The sequence below is a fragment of the Panicum virgatum genome, chromosome 9N (genome assembly GCF_016808335.1).
Source record: "Panicum virgatum strain AP13 chromosome 9N, P.virgatum_v5, whole genome shotgun sequence".
NCBI classification, from domain to species: Eukaryota; Viridiplantae; Streptophyta; class Magnoliopsida; order Poales; family Poaceae; genus Panicum; species Panicum virgatum.
This window is the reverse complement of record NC_053153.1, coordinates 67,810,481-67,830,091: the sequence shown is the minus strand read 5'-3', so window position 1 is coordinate 67,830,091 and position 19,611 is coordinate 67,810,481. Positions and strand designations below refer to the sequence as shown.

The window sequence follows — 19,611 nt, the reverse complement described above, 5'->3', positions numbered from 1 at the left end:
AATTACCCACCTATGTCATCATACAAAAAAAAAATTCTAAAGTAACCCACAAGATCTGTGTCGGCCATCATTGAGAATAACGTACATTCCGCGTCTAATTACCTACATATATCTATCATTCTAAAAATATCTAAAGTACACCAATATATGATTTTAAATTACCTAATTCTGTCATTACTATTGTAGAAAATACTAACTCAATGTATGCAAGCATGACATGTGTCACCATGTGGACCATGTGTAAATGTAAGCAGAAATGATGAGAATATCGATTTCCATGTTAAACACATTGAACTTAAGGTTTTTTAATGGTACAAACTTAAGGTTTTACTAGACATGACAAACACAATGAAGATACAATGCAAATTTTTTTTAAAAAAACAACTATATATGTGGATGAGACAATGAATAGAGTAATTGCTAAGTAAAATATATCTTCTCGCACAAAATAGATTCTATCACAATACGATAAAAATAAGAATGTATCTATATAGATATTGTGTTAGAGTGATCGAGACGATCAATTTCGATTCTTACTTATGGGCCCTAATTTCTGTGAATTTCTAATACCTAGACTATGTTGTCTATCAAAAGTTACTAACCCGTGAGGAAGCACAGTTGATAAACGTACTTTATGACTCATTACAAAATGCTATCACTATCTCGCTGTGATTTGGTTGTCTCTCCGTATTTTGCTCAGTTTGTACAGCAGCTGCACTCCGATCACTGTCCCAAGTAGGAAGGGGTTCGTCATTTTGTTTGCTATTTTTTATTGTATAATCCCACTAAGTGCCTAAGGTCAGTCTCAATGAAAAGTGTCATCGTATAGTTATCAAAACTGTGAACTGAATAATCAAAACCCCTCTCACATCGACACTCCATCCTCTCTCTTCTTGTCATGTCAGCAAATTTACTACTCATGACACTTATATGACATTCTTATTGAGATTGGCCTAGCAATGCCCTTGCTTTCAGCTAAACCTTGTAATCACACCAACCAAGTGCCAAACAATCCTCTCAACGCATCCATCGGCCCTGTTTGGATACTCTAACTTGGTTAGAAGTTAGAGTTAGTTTGTAGCTCTAGACTAACCCTGAACTAACTCTAACCCAAATGGTGTTTGGATGAAAGGGTTAGAGTTAGATTAAAGGCACTTTTTCAATTATTTGCCTCCTTTAAACCTTCTTTGCAACCGGATCTGTTGTGGCAAGTTTTTGTGGTGGCGGACTTGGAGGCTGCGACGCTTGTGGGCCGGCGCTCGAGGAGTGCCGCTTGGACAGCTCGTCTGCGCTCGGAGGAGCAGCACTTGGACGGCGGACGGCCAACGCGGGGGCGGACGCCTGGAGCCGGCGCGACATGGGGACTCGTTGCCTGCACTGGAGGCAGACCTCGCCGACCCGGGCTCGCTGCGGTGCGCCGCGTGCGGCTGCCACCACCGGGTCCCCGAGGCGGCGCCCCTCCTCGCGCTACCCCCCTCCACCGCCGCTGCCGCAGCCGCTCGCCGCGCGCCGTGGCGAGGAGGCGCCCAAGGACCACCTGGCGGCCGCGCAGAGGGGCGGTGAGGGGGAGGGGGCAGGGCGGCGCTCGGAGGAGGGGCGGAGAGGGAGGGCGCGGAGGGGCGACGCCACTCCCCTAGATCGGGATTGGGCTCGGAGGCGGGCGTCGCTGCAGGCCTCCGCCAGCGGCTCGGCGACGGCGAGCACCACCACCCGCGAGGGGCAGACGGCGAGAAGGGAGCGGGCGCGGGGAGGGGCGTCGAGGGGGGGCTGGCGGCGCGCGCGGACAGGTGAGGGCTGCCGCAGAATGATCCGAAGAGGGGAGAGAAAGAAGGGAAAAGGTGGGGGCCACTCCAATCTAACCCAAATAAGCACCCCTTGGAGGGAATAGTTTTTTGGGTGGGTTAGATGCATCTAACCCAATCTAACCCATCCTGTTTGGATATTTTTGGGTTAGATTACTCCAATCTAACTCAATCTAACTCTAACCCATGGATCCAAACAGGGCCATCGTCTTTCAAGTTTCAGCTAAACATTGACAAGAGCACGACACAGCTTTTCTGACGTGTGTTTCGGGACGCCGGCCTTATTAAACATCGACGACAAAGCTCACCCGACCGACAGTGCCGCCAAATTTTGAAAAGCCCGACGACTCGCGCCGCAGCTTCAATCCAGGACTCCACCAGACACCACTCGCCCAACTCCCTCCAAGGCTCCAACAAGGCAAGCCTCACCAACCGCCTTCCAAGCCTCCTATTTAAATCCCTGGCTGCCGCCCGCTTCGGTACCACAAGCAGCAGCAGCAGCAGCAGCTCCAACCATTCGCCAGGCCTCAGCACCGAGAGCCAAGTCGATCGCAGCAATGGCCTCCTCCGCCAACAGCTGGACTCTCGAGATCGCGTCGCCCGTCGCCGCGCCGCGCCTCTTCCGCGCCGCGGTGATGGACTGGCACACCCTGGCGCCCAAGCTCGTCGCCGACGTCGTCGTCAGCGCCCACCCCGTCGAGGGCGAGGGCGGCGTCGGCAGCGTCAGGCAGTTCAATTTCACCTCTGGTACGTTCCTGCCATCGATCAGGGAGGTTCACTCCCAAACCCTTGTGATTTCTCGGATTCTCGCCGGTCAAGCAACTCAGCGTAACGTGTCCCGCGTGCAGCCATGCCGTTCGGCTTCATGAAGGAGAGGCTCGAGTTCCTGGACGCTGCCAAGTGCGAGTGCAAGTCCACGCTCGTCGAGGGCGGCGGCATCGGCGTGGCCATCGAGACGGCGACGTCGCATATCAAGGTGGAGCCCTCGGCCGACGGCGGCAGCGTGGTGAAGGTGGACTCCACGTACAAGCTTCTGCCGGGCGTGGAGGTGAAGGACGAGATCGCCAAGGCCAAGGAGTCGGTCACCGCCATCTTCAAGGCCGCCGAGGCGTTCCTCGTCGCCAATTCGGACGCCTACAACTAAATTGAAATCCATGGAGTGGGAATGTGGGACCCGATCTCCCTATGTATCATTCATGTGTGTTTTCTTTTCTTCGCCTAAAATAAACTGCTCTACGTTGCCAGACAGAGCACGGAGCAGAGTATGGAGTTGAAAAGTGTGTGTTTGCTACTTGCAGTGAACAAAGTGGTTTGGTTTGTTTGATGCAACGACGTTTGATTTAGCAAGTCGTATACCTTCATGCTAAAATCTTTAAAAATGGATTTTCCATCGCCAATGTTATGAGCATATGACACGTGGCATCCACCATTGCCTGTGCTATTGAGCCTATCATAAGTTGGTAATGGCAATGTTACACCTGGGTTGGAAAATTAATAATGAATCATCCCTAGCATAAGCGTAACCATACTCTCTCGATCAATTCGTTGTTGAAAAAGGAAATTTAGAGTCAATACCATAGACATATAGTTCACAACAAACAGCATCATTCTTCAGACAGAGAAAATATAAATAACATTTTATTTACTTGCATGACCACGGTCGTGTAGTATATGCCTTTAGTTTATTTGTTCCACTGATACCGCCGCCATACCATATATATGTGACCAAAGTGGACCATCCGGGTAGGAAGAAGCAGTCTCACAGTGACAAAGAAAACATTCCATGTGATTCCAAATGTAAGTTGTTCATAATATTAATATAGGCTAAAAAACACTTTGACTTACAATATGTGTAAAATACATACTATTTTAACTAGATAAAGTTATGTATTATGAAACGATTTTTCATTATGAATATATTAACACCAACAATATGTTGTCGATCGCTGTAACTTTTCATATTAATGAGTCGCGTGAAAACAATTTGACCGGATATAATCCTAATTCCTAAAACGACCTACATTTGAAGTCGGGGCTAGCATACTACCATGAAAGCATATGGTTTGTACATTAATCATCATTATAGTTTTATTCACTAGTTTACGTTAAAAAGGTAAATGAGGGTTTGCATCAGAGACCATTCATTTCACACCGGAAGTATAGTAGGAACTCAATCATCATCATCATATACACGAATCCCTTATACATGGTCTCGTCACTCTTGATTCTGATCTGTAGAATTGGGAATCCCTTTTCTCAAGTGGCGACATAGTCTCTGAATGGCCAGACCGACATAGAAGAAAGGCACTCCCAAACAGTCTGTGATGGCCAGCCCAAGTAAGCAGCAAGTACCCAGCAAGCAGCAACGCCTTTGCCTTCAGTCTAGACGGGTGTCATACTGTCATCCTGGTCCTTAATTAGAAATCATTCCCAATCAATTTGCCCACGCGATCTTCAACAATTCTCTGATTCGACCACAAATTCCACGCCATTAACTAAAGAATGACAAAAGACACGTATTTTCAGACCCGGCCACATCAGTGCTCACCGGACGAGCCTTGCCGGTCAGCCCTCACCCACCGGCCACCGCCACCGGTCACCACTCACACCCGGCCGCGGACTCCTCCACCAACTCCGAGAGCAACCTATTTGAAGGCCTCACTCGGCCACTTCCACAGCAATAGAGGCCGAGAGCTAGCGCTGCAAAGCTAGAGTGTTCACGGGGTCTACTCGTCCAGTCCTGTTGGAAATATGCGTTTAAAGATACCAGATTTCAATTTGAGGCAAAATAAAAGTAACAACGCTACTACTATCTCAAGCAAGATTGAAAACTGACGGAGTAAAACGAACCGAAACATACTCATGTTAAATTCGATTACTCTTACTGAACAACGCTCTGTCCTCGTGAAGAGATGATGCAGTGCAGATTGTAGCAGCGCAGAACGTAGTCGTTCAGTCACGAGCGGTCGCGCAGTTGCGCTGTCCAGAAATTTTATTGCCGTCCCTCGTGCAGGCTTCACAATGGCAAGGGTTCAGAGATACCGCTCACCCTTCACCCAGCAGCTCGATGTCACAGCACAGCAAGAGGTGGAAGAATGGCTGGGAATTAAGAGTGTATGTCCTGAATGTTTCTAGTCCTCTCATATAGGCGCGGCTGCCCTCAAGGAGCCGTTATCTCTTTAATGACGTCCATAAACAATATTAAAACACATTCAGGATGATCATGACAATTTACTAGGAATTATGGCATTAACCGGGCATTGATTAGCATCTAATCAGTGCACAATAGTTCAAATGTGAGAGACACAAATGTCAAAATATTAGCTGAATTACAGTCACAAGTCAAGCGGATGAACACGCGAAAAGACGCGGATATACGCGCGCGTGCGTTGGTGTGTGTAGCAAAGCCCTAAACACCCCATCTCTTGGCTGCTCCATTCAATGCATGAAAAGTGTTCCAGTATTTAAATTGGTATCCACTTGCTTGTACTAGCAGTATGAGACTATACCAACCAATCACATGTTGCTTTGGAATTCTCAATGGGCCATAAATGGATCAAATTCCAACAAGTCCTCCTACAGTCCTACACTCCTACTCGGTCGTTCGCCGCGCCAATGGCGTCGTCCACCAGCAGCTGGACCCTCGAGATCACGTCGCCCGTCGCCGCGCCGCGCCTGTTCCGCGCCGCCGTGATGGACTGGCACACCTTGGCCCCGAAGCTTGCCTCCCACGTTGTCGCCGGCGCCCACATCGTCCAGAGCGATGCCCACGTCGGCAGCGTCAGGCAGTTCAACTTCACCTCAGGTACGCTCCTGCGCTGCACACCCAGGCCAAAAGTACCTTACGCTGCTAGTTCTCTCGCCCAACTCGCCGTAACATTTCACTGCTCCTTCAGCCATGCCGTTCGGCTTCATGAAGGAGAGGCTCGAGATCCTGGATGCGGATAAGTTCGAGTGCAAGTCGACGCTCGTCGAGGGCGGCGGCATCGGCGTGGCCATCGAGACGGCGGCGTCGCACATCAAGGTGGAGCCCACGGCCGACGGCGGGAGCCTGGTGAAGGTGGACTCGACCTACAAGCTGCTGCCGGGCGTGGAGGTGAAGGGCGAGATCGCCAAGGCCAAGGAGTCGGTCACCGCCATCTTCAAGGCCGCCGAGGCGTTCCTCGTCGCCAATCCGGACGCCTACAAATGACTCGCCCGTGTTGGATCAGATTTCTGATGTCCAAATTAAAAAAAAGGAAACTTGCGTATTTGTGTGCTGTTTATTTTCTTATATAAAAGCTGGAGCTGATCTAAAGCAGTGTCACGATTCTCATGCGGGGTGAGAGAACCGGGAGCACCGTGGAGAGTGCTAAGGGGTTCAGAGTGTGTTTTCGTTGTCACATAATGATTTCTCTTACTGCTTGATTGTGTATTATCCCATAGTTTTGCCTGGGAGTAAAGTCATAATTTGTGAAGTAATCTGGTCTGCAAGTTTGATTAAATAGTTTTTTTTGTGAAACATAGTGGTACACAAGCAGACGCGTACATGCACGGTTATAGATATTCTTGGAGTCGTGTTTTAATGTTTTGCGACAAGAAAGCTTCTAAAACAATATACAGAATATTCCTTGTGCAGAAAGTCTGGCAAAGCTGCTCCAACACAAGTATTCATTGCAAATTTTGCAGTCAAAACTTTTAAACTTTCATCACTAATATATGTATTCGAACAGCAATGCAACTCGTGCACTCTTATTATAGTTGTCTAGCTATTTGTCCAAGCTTGTGCATGTTCCTACCAGTAGAACAAGGGTACAAATAGGAATGTTCAACCCGAAACAAAGCAGATGATTTCTCAACCTGGTGCTAGATAAATGCATACCTCACCAACACAAATGGCTAGTTAGCAGTCCCCTGACAAGCAACAAAATATTCCAGCTAAAATTCAGAAACTATGAGAAGATTTGTTTCAACCTGTATGAATGGTATTGGGCAATCGAGAATTTATAGAGCACATGTTATGCTTTGTCATGTAACAGATGGAAAATTACACGCTTTGGTATGAATGATTTTAAATCATGAGCTTAAAAGGTTCAGATCATTCATCAGCTCATAGCTTAGTCCTTTCATGCTCTGCTTCTTCTTACCTCCTAAGGTTCAGATCAACTGGCTTCACATCACTACCTACAACTACAAGGCCAGACAGTTGACTGTCTGCCTCCAAGGCTCCAACCATCAACCAAGCAATTTAGTTGAGTAGGCTGATTGCCCAAATCACCATGTTGCCTTCACTCTGACTCCCACATTGGGTAATACTGAATTACTCTGAATGCAAAATCTGAATCCAATATTTGCAATTCGTGTGGCTTGATACATTGATCTCTGTTCAAATGCATGCCAGCGCCTGGCTCAGTCTCCCTGACCAACCTCAACTCTGATTCTCTGAACCTAACTGCAAAGTACTAGATCGAGCGCCGTTGCTGCGGTCGCGGTAGCTGCCCCACCATCCACTTCGATCCTGCGTCGCGATGGAACTCGGGGGAGCAGAAAGCCCGCGGTCGCGACTCGCGACGACGACGAGCTACAAGCCGCCGGCCCCGCCCAACGGACGGTTGCCCAGACCAGAGCGAGCGAGCTCCGAGGCCTTGTTCTTGATAAAAACGGCGTCGAAGTTCCCGGCGTCCTCGGCCGACGAGCCAATGGGCGTGCTCCAGCACGCTCTAGAGGTGCAGCGGACCTGGGCCTCTAGCCTCTGCCATGGCGCCGGCCGCCGGCGGCTTCTAGCTCCCGGCTGCAACCTGCCTGACAATGAGGACCGAATCCTCCGTCCGTTCTATCTAGACCGTACTTGTTTGATCCAACGGCCAATAATGAATTAGGAGTGGACGGTATTTCAAATACCGTCCACCCCCGGTCGGGATTTCGAATAGCGTCCGCCCTGGTTGGGCGCCGCCTCGGCTGCCGTGGCTCGCCGCCGTCGCCGGGGAGCCGCCGCCGCCCCCGGAGTTGATTTACTCCCTCTCCTTCGTCTTGAAGAGGTACGGTTACCTGCTTCCGCCGTACCTACCATGACCAAGGACCACGAAGAAGCTGTCAGCTAAGCACCGGCGCGCGAACACCGAACGGAAGAACTCCGTCTCCGCCGCATGCAGTAGTGGCACGCCTAAGCGCCAGCCGTTCGGACCTTCCTGACTCACCATGCCGCGGCTAGCACGCACGTGCCGTTGTGCCGACACACGGCATGGGCGCCAAAGTCCTGATCGGTGTTTTCGACAACCATGGCAGGCTGCAGGGCGCAGCCGCGCAGGCACGCACGGACCTACTCGATCGTCGCGGAATGGCGTCGTCCATCGACGGCTGGACCCTCGAGATAACGTCGCCCGTCGCGGCGCCGCACCTGTTCCGCGCCGCCGTGATGCATGGACTGGCACGCACCTTGGCCCCAGAGCTCGCCTCCCACGTTTGTCGCCAGCGCCCACATCGTCCAGGGCGATGCCCGCGCAGGGTTAACCATTTCGTTTTCCGGTCAAATCCCGGTGTTTAGCGGAAACAGAATTCCGTTCCGAAATTTCGGTAAATTTCGGCGAATTTCGTTGAATTTCGGTCGAAATTTGTTGAATTTTGAATTTGAAAACAAAATATACCGAAAAATACCGAAATTTCGAATCCCGGTAACTAGCGGAAACGAAAAATTTTCCGAAATTTCGGCGAAATTTCGCCGAAATTGTTAACCCTGTGCCCGCGTCGCGGTAGCGTCAGGCAGTTCAACTACACCTCAGGTACGCTGCCAATTGCCATCAAGCTTCTGCACGCTCAGGCCAACCTTGCGCAACTAAGTTTCTCGCCGATCAAGCAACCCGTAACGTGGCACTGCTCCTTCAGCCATGCCGTTCGGCTTCATGAAAGAGAGGCTCGAGTTCGTTCCTGGACGCGGACAAGTGCGAGTGCAAGTCCACGCTCGGCGCAGCGGCATCGGCGTGGCCATCGAGACCGCGACGTCGCACATCAAGGTGGAGCCTGCGGCCGGCGGCGGCAGCGTGGTGAAGGTGGACGTCAAGGACGAGATCGTCAAGGCCAAGGTCCAAGGAGTCTGTCGCTGCCATCTTCAAGGCCGCCGACCCTGATGCTGATGCCTACAACTAAGCCGCCATGTCCAATATAAGAATGTTTGCACATTCGTGAGTACTTACTACTTAGGTCAAAATAAACAATGTTTTGCTCGAGATGCGCAGGCGCAGCTGCTGGATGAGGGAGAAATAAACCAGCAAAATGTAGACTTGAGAAGTTTAATTAATAGCGTGATTTAATTTTGATGTCGTCGAAGGGTGCTTTTGGTTGACATCTTTGCTGTTTGATCATGTATTCCGTGTTTTACACTGAAATAAAATAAAACCAATCTGAAGCGCAGTACTCTGTTTTAGCGAAAAGGAGACAGTTGAGGAAGTATTTTTGCATGTTTAAGTAGGGGGGCTTGTCGGCGACCAAATTTCTTCGCTGCAGCCCCATATTTGACAAAGGTTAACTAGTTCTGCAGTTCTGCTTCTGCCTAGTGTTTACCAATATTTTGTCAGCTATACTTTTCTCAGTTTTGGTCCTCCGCATCACAGACACACTAGGTTGTGGCAAGATTATTTTAGACAATCTAGGTGGTGGTTTTGATTTTTCTGGTTACAACTTTGACGAGTCTAGCGAGAACGTCATTACATTTTGGCTCTGAAACAAATATGCCACCTTTTCAGATACAAACTGACACATCACACACGTTGATTTTTTTTTTTTTGCAAAATAGCCGATTTGATCCCTCAACTTTTACCTCCAGCTCAAATTCATCCATCAACTATGAAATAGGTCAATCTAGTCCTCAAACTTTATACTTGGGCTCAATTTCATCCCTAGTCCTATGTGGCATGCCTAGTCAACAATGGATGACATAAAAACGAGTCAATAGATATAAATAAACTCTTTAACATATGATTTTTTCCTCACATTCGATATGTCGTAAAAAAAGGTTCGTGTAGCAGAACCGCCCAAATTAAACCGGCTTAAGTGCGCTAACTATCATCTTAAGCGTTAATCAAGTTGCCACGCACTTAAAACGGTGTAATCCGGCAGCCTGTTGGGTTAAGGATCGAAAACACTGGAAGTCTCGCACGAAGACGAGCACAGATGATTACAAGCAGACTAAAGTTCTCAAAATTAAGTTTACAAAGCAAAGTATTACAATTAAGTTTAAATAAAAGTTATCAGAGTTAAAAGTGCCGCGGAAATTTAGAAAGAAAGTTCAGTTTGAAAACCACGAGATCTACGAAGTCGGGAGGATGTCACGTCGAGCCCACCGACGTGAATCCTGGTCAGCTTCCACCAACAACAGCTACCTGAAAACAGGATAACAACAAACCCTGAGTATACTAATACTCAGCAAGGCTTACCCGACTAGTGGTATATACTTAGCCGATTCCTAGACATGCAAGGCTTTTTGGCTCTGGAGTTATTTTGCTGAAAGGCTACTAATAGCGGATCCTTAATTTCAATATTTTAGCTCAAATTTATCATACAAATACCAACTAGGTTTGCCTGAATATCTAGAGCACACATGATTGCTCACATTATCTTTTAGAGTACCACAGTCATATCTCATAACCTCAACTTTCCAATCTCATTTCAATCTTTTACTACGATGTGATGCAGTGACCAAGGTTATCTTAACCGAGAGAGACGGCGAATCGATCCGATTTATCCTTGCAAGGTGGACCTAACTCACACGACACATGCAGCCACGCCGGACCACATATGTCAACCGTTCCCATCATTACCCCGACGTCTGAATCACGCCTGCCAAAACCCGGGTGAAGGGCCCCTCACAGCGAACTCCCAGAGAACCCGGAGGCGACATACACTCCAACACCCGCCATCATCCCACTCCCAGAGTAGCCGGTCGCGATTCAAAGTATCGTTGCAAATCAGGTAATTAGCTTACCGGTTTCGACTACCTCCTACTTCCGGCATGTGGTTAGTACTGTTCAAACTCGGTCAACAGGGCCAACAACGGTACGGTCCTCAATCGACACAGGCGGATGTCCACTTTCCAAACATTCCATATCCATAATCCAATTCCTCTCCGCCCGGTCTCCATTTTTTTCTTTCCTCACAGATTCATTCTCAAACCACTTTTCCATAAGTAACAAAAACCTATAGCTCGCGAGTGACAGCAATCACTCGACTTCTACCAGATCCTAGTTAAGCATGGCATTACTAACGACACATGTATACTAGTATAGACTCATAGGTACCTAGGGAGAAACATGCATACTAGGGTTCCATACAACTCCTAAAAATGTAAATGCACAAATAATTAAATAAACATTGAATACTCAAATTAGGGGTTATGCTCAGGGGCTTGCCTGGGATTAACACCGAATTAGTTAGTGTTGGTTAGATGATATTCGCTTGGCGGACAATTTCCTTTGGGTAATGCACATCGGGTCCATCCATCCATCTTCTGGGTGTGTCCACCGTTACACTATCTTCTGGCTCGGCTGCTGCTTCGGCTTGCGGTGTCTACACGTATGAAAAGATGACATGCTAGAGTCAGAACCACAGCAGTGCATGGATGCTCATGATGCAACACATTTCGATATAAAGCAATTGAAAGAACCGACAGAGCTGACATGCATCGACTGAGTAACCACTACAAAGAAAGTAACAACTAACGATTTGAGTGCTTAGGTGCGGTTCCGAAATTCAACTCGTTTTAGCCTGAAGTGTTTCCTTCAAAACAACAGCTACTAAACTACTAAACTTGCTTAGGGTAACATGAATTAAGCCGGAGGCTTGCTTTGCTAAAGTTACACATGCATGAAACAATAATCAAATAACCACAAATATAAACGAAAAGTGCTGCTAGAAGCCAAATAAAAGCAAAGATCTGACTTGCAGATGCGATCTAGCAACAAAAATTTACCAACTCAACATGATATTGATAAAACATGCCATCTAATTTTTCCAACATTTATTGCTGCTAACAAAGCATTTAAACAACCCTAGCAAGGTAAATGAAACATAAATAGATCTACACAAAAGTACACAACACCAGCACATGAAATTTTTATAGTGGAATACACATGCAAGTTGTAAGCCACTGCGAATTTTTCATAATTTTTAGAGCAACAGAACAAGTGGTACAAATTAAACTATCTTAAACACAAACTGAATTTTCAATAGGGCAAAAGTGACATTTCACAAGCACAAGTATTTTTCTTCTATAGATCTTGATTTTATAAGCCTTACAAAATTTATTTTGCATTTTTAAGATTTTCCTACGAATTTCTATGCAATTTAGAAACTCCAGCCGAAATAAAGAAATAACAAATGAAAAACATAAAAGGGGGGAGGCTGACAGCCGGGCCCTACATGGCAGTGGGCGCCGGCCCAGCTCCCGCTCCCCCCTTCCTCTGCTCTGCCCCACGCGGGCCAGCACGCGGCCAGCAGGGCTCGCGGTGGCCGAGCGGCGGTCGAGCGGCGTGCTCCCGCCGGCGGTGCGTCGTGGCCAGGGCGGGGCGGTGGGGCAGGGGCGCGCGTAGGGCGAAGCAGGGGCGCGTGTAGGGCGGCGGCACACGCGGGCTGGAGCGGCGGCGCGGCGTCGGCGGCGGTGTTCCGGTCGGCGCGGTGCAAGGCGACGGCGGAATGGGACGGCGCGAGCTCCAGGGAGGCCAAGCAGCGGTGGGGCGCGCGGTGGTGGCGCACGGCCCCGCGCAGGGAGGGCTGGCGGCGTGTCTGCGGTGGCGCGGCGGCGATTCGGCGGCGGCGGCGCCGAAATCGAAAGGGGAAGCGGACGGGGAGCTAGAGGAGGTTGCTGGGGATCTCACAGGGGGCTCGTTTTGGGCGGGGAAGGGCGGAGATGAGTTGTCGACGGAGAGGGCGAAGCTCGGCGTGGAGCTTCAATGGTGGACGGCGTTCTGCGGTTCGATTCGGTCGGGGTAGGGCACGGCCGCGTTCGTGGAGGTGTGGAGTGGATTCGGGGCGAAGTTGCGCGGCTCTGGGCGCGGCGAATCGAGCCCGGGTGGCGAGGGTTGGCCGGCGGGATAGACGGCGGCGAGCTCTGCTCGCACGAGCTCTGCGCAAGCGCGAGGAAGGAGAAGGGGAGGAGGGGATGCGAAACTTCCAGTGCTCGCGCGAGGATAAGGCAGCGCTCAGACACCGAGGTCGGGCGCGATGGCCGACAGGTGGACACGGACGTCGAGAAGCGGCGACGGCTTCGACGGCGTGTCGAGCAGCGAGCAGAGGAGGAGATGTAGCAATGGCATTTCTGTAAATATTTCGAGGTTCCAAAATCCAGTTCGTAAACTCACCTTTTCTCCTTCTTCATGGCCTCAAATGAAAAACTTTTGAATACGAAAGTTGTTCAAAATTTTGAGATCTTCAACTTTTGTTTCTGGCATTTTTTCATTTGAACAATGGTTTGAAAGATAAAATTTAAAACTTGGGTGCATTTGAAAATGTTCTATTCAAAGCAAAATTAAAGATTTTCTTTAAATTTCGTGCTGAAACTTGAATTTTGGCCAAAATAAAAGTTGCAGAGAAAAAAAAATTCTACAACATTGATGTTAGGCAAAAGTTGATTTAGAGCTCGGATTAGGGAGAAAAACAAGATCGAACGTAGCTCAGTCGAAAGTTACTATGTGAACTCAATTAGCGCTAATGACGATGATTAGCCTTAATTAGCGATCAAGCACAATGTTAACGTCAAAATTAACACCGGGGTGTTACAGTTCGATAGTCGATTAAGAATGCACAAATAAACAAAATTATAAACCTTTTATTCATTGATATAAGATCAACGATAACTTATTTTTGTTGTTATCAGTGAATTATGGGCTAATATAGCACTTAAATTGATGGGAACATATCGGGTGGAAACCACAACTTTGTGAAAACTCGTGTAAACCATGGTAAAAATATTGTCTAAATTCACCAAAAAAATCACACATGTAAATGATATGATGATACACAACCTTTTAAATATCTTGTCCAAACTCGACTTCATTTGTGAGATATAAAAATAATAAATTCTTGAAAATTTGTTATTTTTATATTTCATAAATGAAGTCGAGTTTGTACAAGATATTTTACAATGTTGTTGTCGTGGCTCTAAGAGGAGGGCCACAGCCGGGTGGCGTAGTGCACCCGCCTAATCCCAGAGGGTGGTTACTCGGGAAAGTGCAAGCTATTTCTCAGATCTACTCATGAAGTAAGAACACAAGAACACACGAGGATTTAGAGTGGTTCGGGCCGCCGGAGCGTAATACCCTACGTCCACTGTTCTATTGCTCTAGAGTTCGTGGATGAGTCTATCCTCTGCCTTTAAGCCCCTTTTGAGACTTGAGTCCTTCTCTAGCGGGCGTCCCTCTTTTATAGTGCAAGGAGGATGCGTACACAGGCGTTGGACCCCGACAGGTGGGCCCAACAAGAATGTACAGTTTACCATCAAAAAGACATTAACAGTGCCTTGTGACTCTCTTTCTGGATACGCTTCATCGCCCTATAGACTCTCTGACCGAGGGGGGTCTTCACCTGTCCCATCGGCGAGGCGCCCGTTGAGGCGGTGTAGGTTGCGGCGTAGAGTGTTGGGTCTACCGCGTAGGCATTATGATATTCCGTCGCCGAGCTGTCGTGTCTAACTGGCGTTGCAGACTGACGCGCGTGGCGTGGGTGGCGCCAGCGGCTGCACTGTGTGCCTTGGTAACGCGCGATCAACAGTACATCCTGGTAAAAGTCACCTTGGGCTCTGCTGTGACAGAGCACACTTAACATCTCCCGCATTGAATGCGGTAGGTGGGCTAGTCTTCCCGGGGAAGCTTCGCGGCTGCGCGCGTGCCTGCGCCTGCGGGCACGTGGCGGCTCCGGACCCCCTCAAGCGGGGTGTCTGTTCCCTCCCCGCTGAGGGGTCCGGATAGTATATGGGGGTTCAGGATCTCGTGGGAGGTCCGGGGCCCCCGGCTGTTTTGGCTGAGCACTCCCTTCTCCGGGACGCGCGGCGTCACCGGACCCTTCCCTAGCAAGGAATGGGTCTGGGGCTGCTGACCGGATGAGAAGGTCTTCGGACCGCGGGGGGTCCGGCTGCTCAAGCCGTCAGCGCGTAGTCACAGATAACTACGAGGCTCTTGCCTAGACACGACAATCACCTCTGGGACACGTGGTGACACCGGACCCGTCCCAGAGCGGGAAGCGGGTCCGGGATCGTTGGTCCGGTGAGGTGGAGTCGGACCCCAGGGGTCCAGCTGCTCAGCTCCTTAGGGCGTAGTTACGGATAACTACGCGAGTCTTGACGCAGCAAGAGGGGGTACCCTAGTCCAGAGGTACCGACAGTTGCGTATCATCATATCATCTACATGTGTGATTTTTTTGTGAATTTAGATGACTTTTTTGCCGTGGTTTGCACGAATTTTCACGAAGTTGTGGTTTCCACCCGATATGTCCTCTAAATTGATACCTATGTTGCATTTGGTAACATACCAAAAACTTTACATGCACTTAGGGATGACTTGGCAAGGCGTGGCACATCACACTAGAGTTGAAACTTAGCTCAAATGAAAAGTTTGAGGACTAAATTGCTCTTTTTGATAGTTGAAGGATGAATTGAGTCTTTGAAGAATGTTAAGGGATGAAATTGCCTATTTTTCCTTTTTTTTCAGCATCACGTATTATTGGCATTCGGTACTGTGTACGGATTTTAGCATGTGCGTCTGCACGCACAAATCGATAAGGCCATGCGCTGTATATACAAGTTCCTGCACGGCTTAGTTAACTCACTTCGAAAGTTCGAATTCTGGATTGAGAGATGAGGAAACAGGAAAGTATTACGTTTGATCCTCTTCTCGTGTGCTTCTGTTGTTTTTAGGGAGGCGAGGCACCAATGCGGCAATGGCACGATCGTGGTGTCTCAGACAAATTTAAAGCAAATTTTACAAAATTCCCTTGAATAAGAATATGTATCAAAGGGGCCAAGACTGTCTAAACTTATCACGAAATTATTTCTCGATAAGAAAATATAATGTTGCCTGGAAAAGAAAAGAGAAGGATATATAGTGCAAATAATATTTGCAAAGATATTCCAGGCAAAACTTAAATAGGACGAGTGCAGTTTCTTTGTGATCACGAAAATAGTAAATGTTTTCTAAAACAACCTAAGGAATTTTGAGAGGCTCATTAAACCTTTCTAATACATCTCTCATAAGAAATATCACCATTGAAAATAATTTGGACTTATCACGCAAGTATTTCTCAAGAAGAAAAATATAATGTTGCCTCAAAAAAAGAGAAAGGATATAAAGTGCAATCAATACCTACAAAGATATTGAAGGCAGAACTTAAATAGGATGGCTGCAGTTTCTTCTGTGATTAGGGGCATAGTAAATATTTTCTAAAACAACCTGAGGAATTTTTGAGAGTTTAATTAAACCTTTTTAATACATCTTTTGTAAAAAATAGCCCAACTATACTATTTTAACTCAGAGCAGGAAATAAATTGATGCAATATATAGACATGAGACCAATATGTACGCAGTAAAATAAAAAGAGGAGTAAAATGCAAACCTTTGTTATTCTCACCTAGATCCTTAATAAACTCTAAAAAGTCAAAATGAGGATTCCGTGAACTTTTTACACAAAGTGAATTAGTTTAAGGACCAGTATTTTACATACCTAGTTGAGAATCCGAAAAATAATAACCACTAGTATACTTTGCTCTATAAATAATTTAATTTATCTCTTTCCATGGAGCACACAATATCTTCTAGAGACACATACGATCATTAAACTTATCTTTCTAGCTGAGCAGGCTGGTTACTTGGACAGGCAAGTGAGAACGATTTCTTCCGTCTCAATTGTCTTTCTAAATATCTAGAAAAATCAAAACGACTAATAATTTGAGATGAATGGAGTATGAAAGAACGAGACGAAAGCACTCAAGGACATTTCCATTGTTAAAAACGACCATCATGTCGATCTTTCGCCTTTTGTTTTCTCCTCACCAACCATGCAACCGAGCCGAAATAATCTTCCACCGCTCGCCATTTTCCATCATATGTATATGGTCCACCACCCCTTTTTCTCTGGCTTTCAAACGTGGCAAAAGATGTGCGCACCAACCCTGCATAATTAGTGTTGAGCTAAGCTACGACCGCCGTTCAATCTGGAAAAATGCAGCGGGGCCTCTCTGCCTCTCATCGGAACCACACTCATCTCCTCGCAAACAACTGCATTTGCCCACGGTGGCAGTAAGGTGACTGGGGTCCTCTAGTTGTTTTCTAGGACCAAAGATATTGCCTGCATTTTTCAAAACCGGTCAAATTACCCCCTCACCTATTGGGGGTGAACTACATAACTCCCGAACATATGAAACGATCTATATCACTCCTTGAACTTTTCAAAACCGGTCAAATTATCCCCTTAAAACAATTTTGAAAAATCATAGTAAATCACAGAAAAATCATAAAATAGAAAATCTAGTTGTGTTAGACTCTAAATGAGTAGATCTACACAGAAAATATATAATATGATATGCTTTAGTACATTTTTTTACAGCTATGAAGAAAAGTATAGATCTCAAGCTACAACAAAAAAATATATACTAAAGCATACCATATTATATGTTCACTGTGTAGATCTACTCATTCAGAGTCTAACACAATTGGATTTTTTATTTTATGATTTTTTTTGTGATTTACTATAATTTTTCAAAACTGCTTTAGGGGGTAATTTGACCAGTTTTGGAAAGTTCAGGGGGTGATATAAACCGTTTCATAGGTTAGGGGTTATGTATTTCACCCTCCATAGGTGAGGGGGTGATATAGACTTTTTCCTACATGAACACATAGAGAAGAAGAGATTATAAGTGCAAGATCTTGCGCAAGATTACTTGTCCCGAGCCAAAAAGACCATTCAGGCTATTTGCTTTCTCGCTTCTATTCTGAAAAGGCCGACAACAACCTACTTCCTTTTTATAAGAATGTAAGATGTATTTTATCTCGTTATAATAAGTTTTTGACCAGCTATTACTCATTAAAATACAACATTTATTATATAAAATTAGTCCCGTTAGATCCATATCAAAGCACTTACCTATGATTAAAAACTTGTATAAGAAAATGACACATCAGTAGAGTAACTATTGGCCGCTCAATCTCAAGTATCGATAATTTGTGTTCAACGTGACCTTCTTGACGACCTGTAACTTGATACTCCTTCACTCTATAACAAAGTTTGTGGTTATCTATCTTCTATAGTCGAGGTTTTCATTTTCTTTTTGTCCTGCAGGCGCTTACGTAAACGTATACACACTCACTTCTATAAAGTGCATACTCACAACCTACTTCTACGGTCACTTTTAAAAAATTGGACTAGCATTGAGATTGCTGAAATCACCACCATGTGGTTTTATGTTGGCAGACGTGTCACCTAATATTAGAAAATAATTAATCAAAAATCCGAGCACTAATAACGAGGTGGAGACACAAATCAAGTGAGCATTGATAAAACCCAATTTTTTTTGGCATTATCAAATAATCCAACCACCAACTTAAAATGCCAGAATAAGTTTTTTTACACTTGGGCTTATAGACCATAACTTATGGGTTGTTTGTCCTTGATCAAATAGGAGTATCTGGATAATCCAGCTGATTATTGGGTTTAAAACTGATTAATTGATGAAGACATTCAACTATGCATTGAGGGTAAATATGTGAAATCCTCATTTGATTGTATATACTATGGTCCTTACAAGCACACAACATAAGGTTTATAGACCTTGTTGTCCTCTTTACGCCAAGTTTCACGATCCACTTGCCAGCTATATGCGTAACGTATGGGCACCGCTAGTTTACGGTCGACCGTAGGGAGGGTTCTTTACGGTCGATCTTCAGACCAGTTGTTTTTTCCTTTTTGGTAACTTTTTTGTCATTTTCTGATAAAAAAATTAAAGACAAAATTTAGAGAGATAGAAAAAATTTCAAGGGAAAAAAAATCAAAAGATAGAAAAAAAAAATTCAAGAAAATTTTTGGAGAGATAGAAATATAACAAGAAAGTTTTGAGAAAAAAATTGAAGATTTTTTTTTGAATCTAAATAAAGAAAAAGTTTGGGAAGAAACTTTTACATCCTAAACAAAAAAAAGAGAAAAACTTTTTCATATAGAAAAATAAAAAAATATCGGCTTCGACCCGCCGCCTGCTCCGCCCCGAGGCTGGCTCGTCGCCGCCCCGCCCCGAGGCGGGCCCGCCTCCGGGCCGCCTCCATCCCGCCGCCACCATGGAAGAGAGCGGGCGGTGCGGAAGGAATGGAAAGGGGGAGGGGGAGGGAAGAGAGCACGCCGCCGCGACAGGAGCCGCCTCCACCAGCTGCTGCCCGCCGCTGCCGCTCGGAGTGGGGAAGAGGAAGAGGGGATCGGAAAGGGGGAGGGGCGGAGTCAGCGGGATTGGATCAGGAGGGGAGGGGAAAATGTGAAGGGGAAAGGAGGAGGTGGGACTGCAGACTTGGCCGTAACTTTTGCAAGTTATGGTTACCCGTAGATTCATTATTGCGGTAATGTATTAACGTTCCGCGTCCTCCAATTCCTTTATCTAACTGTCTATTTTCTTTTTCTCTTCGCTCTCTCTCTATGTAAGATCCATCTTTCCCCTTCCCCTGCCATTATCTCTCCTACCTATGAACTCTCTAAAGCTTTCTCGTCGAAGATGTGGCGGCTTGGTAACGATGAAAGGCAGATTACTTGGGGCCTTTTGTGGATGCGGGGCATCCTTTTACACAGCTCGTCGAGACGATGCACATGGCAATGG

The 19,611-nt window shown here is 46.6% G+C and overlaps 2 protein-coding genes and 1 pseudogene across 2 annotated transcripts; all 3 read left to right on the top strand.

The window, feature by feature from the left end:
* Nucleotides 1-2,124: 2,124 nt before the first annotated feature.
* LOC120687338 (pathogenesis-related protein 1-like) lies at nt 2,125-3,192 on the top strand. The gene is made up of 2 exons (XM_039969308.1): nt 2,125-2,549; nt 2,651-3,192. The coding sequence occupies exons 1-2, from the start codon at nt 2,360-2,362 to the stop codon at nt 2,944-2,946; spliced, it is 486 nt and encodes a 161-aa protein (XP_039825242.1). The 5' UTR covers nt 2,125-2,359; the 3' UTR covers nt 2,947-3,192.
* Nucleotides 3,193-5,417: 2,225 nt separating this feature from the next.
* On the top strand, nt 5,418-5,994 carry LOC120689289 (pathogenesis-related protein 1-like). Its single transcript, XM_039971592.1, has 2 exons — nt 5,418-5,607; nt 5,699-5,994. Exons 1-2 carry the CDS (start codon nt 5,418-5,420, stop codon nt 5,992-5,994), a joined length of 486 nt encoding a protein of 161 aa, XP_039827526.1.
* Nucleotides 5,995-8,118: 2,124 nt separating this feature from the next.
* Nucleotides 8,119-8,924, top strand: LOC120689288 (annotated as a pseudogene).
* Nucleotides 8,925-19,611: the final 10,687 nt, after the last annotated feature.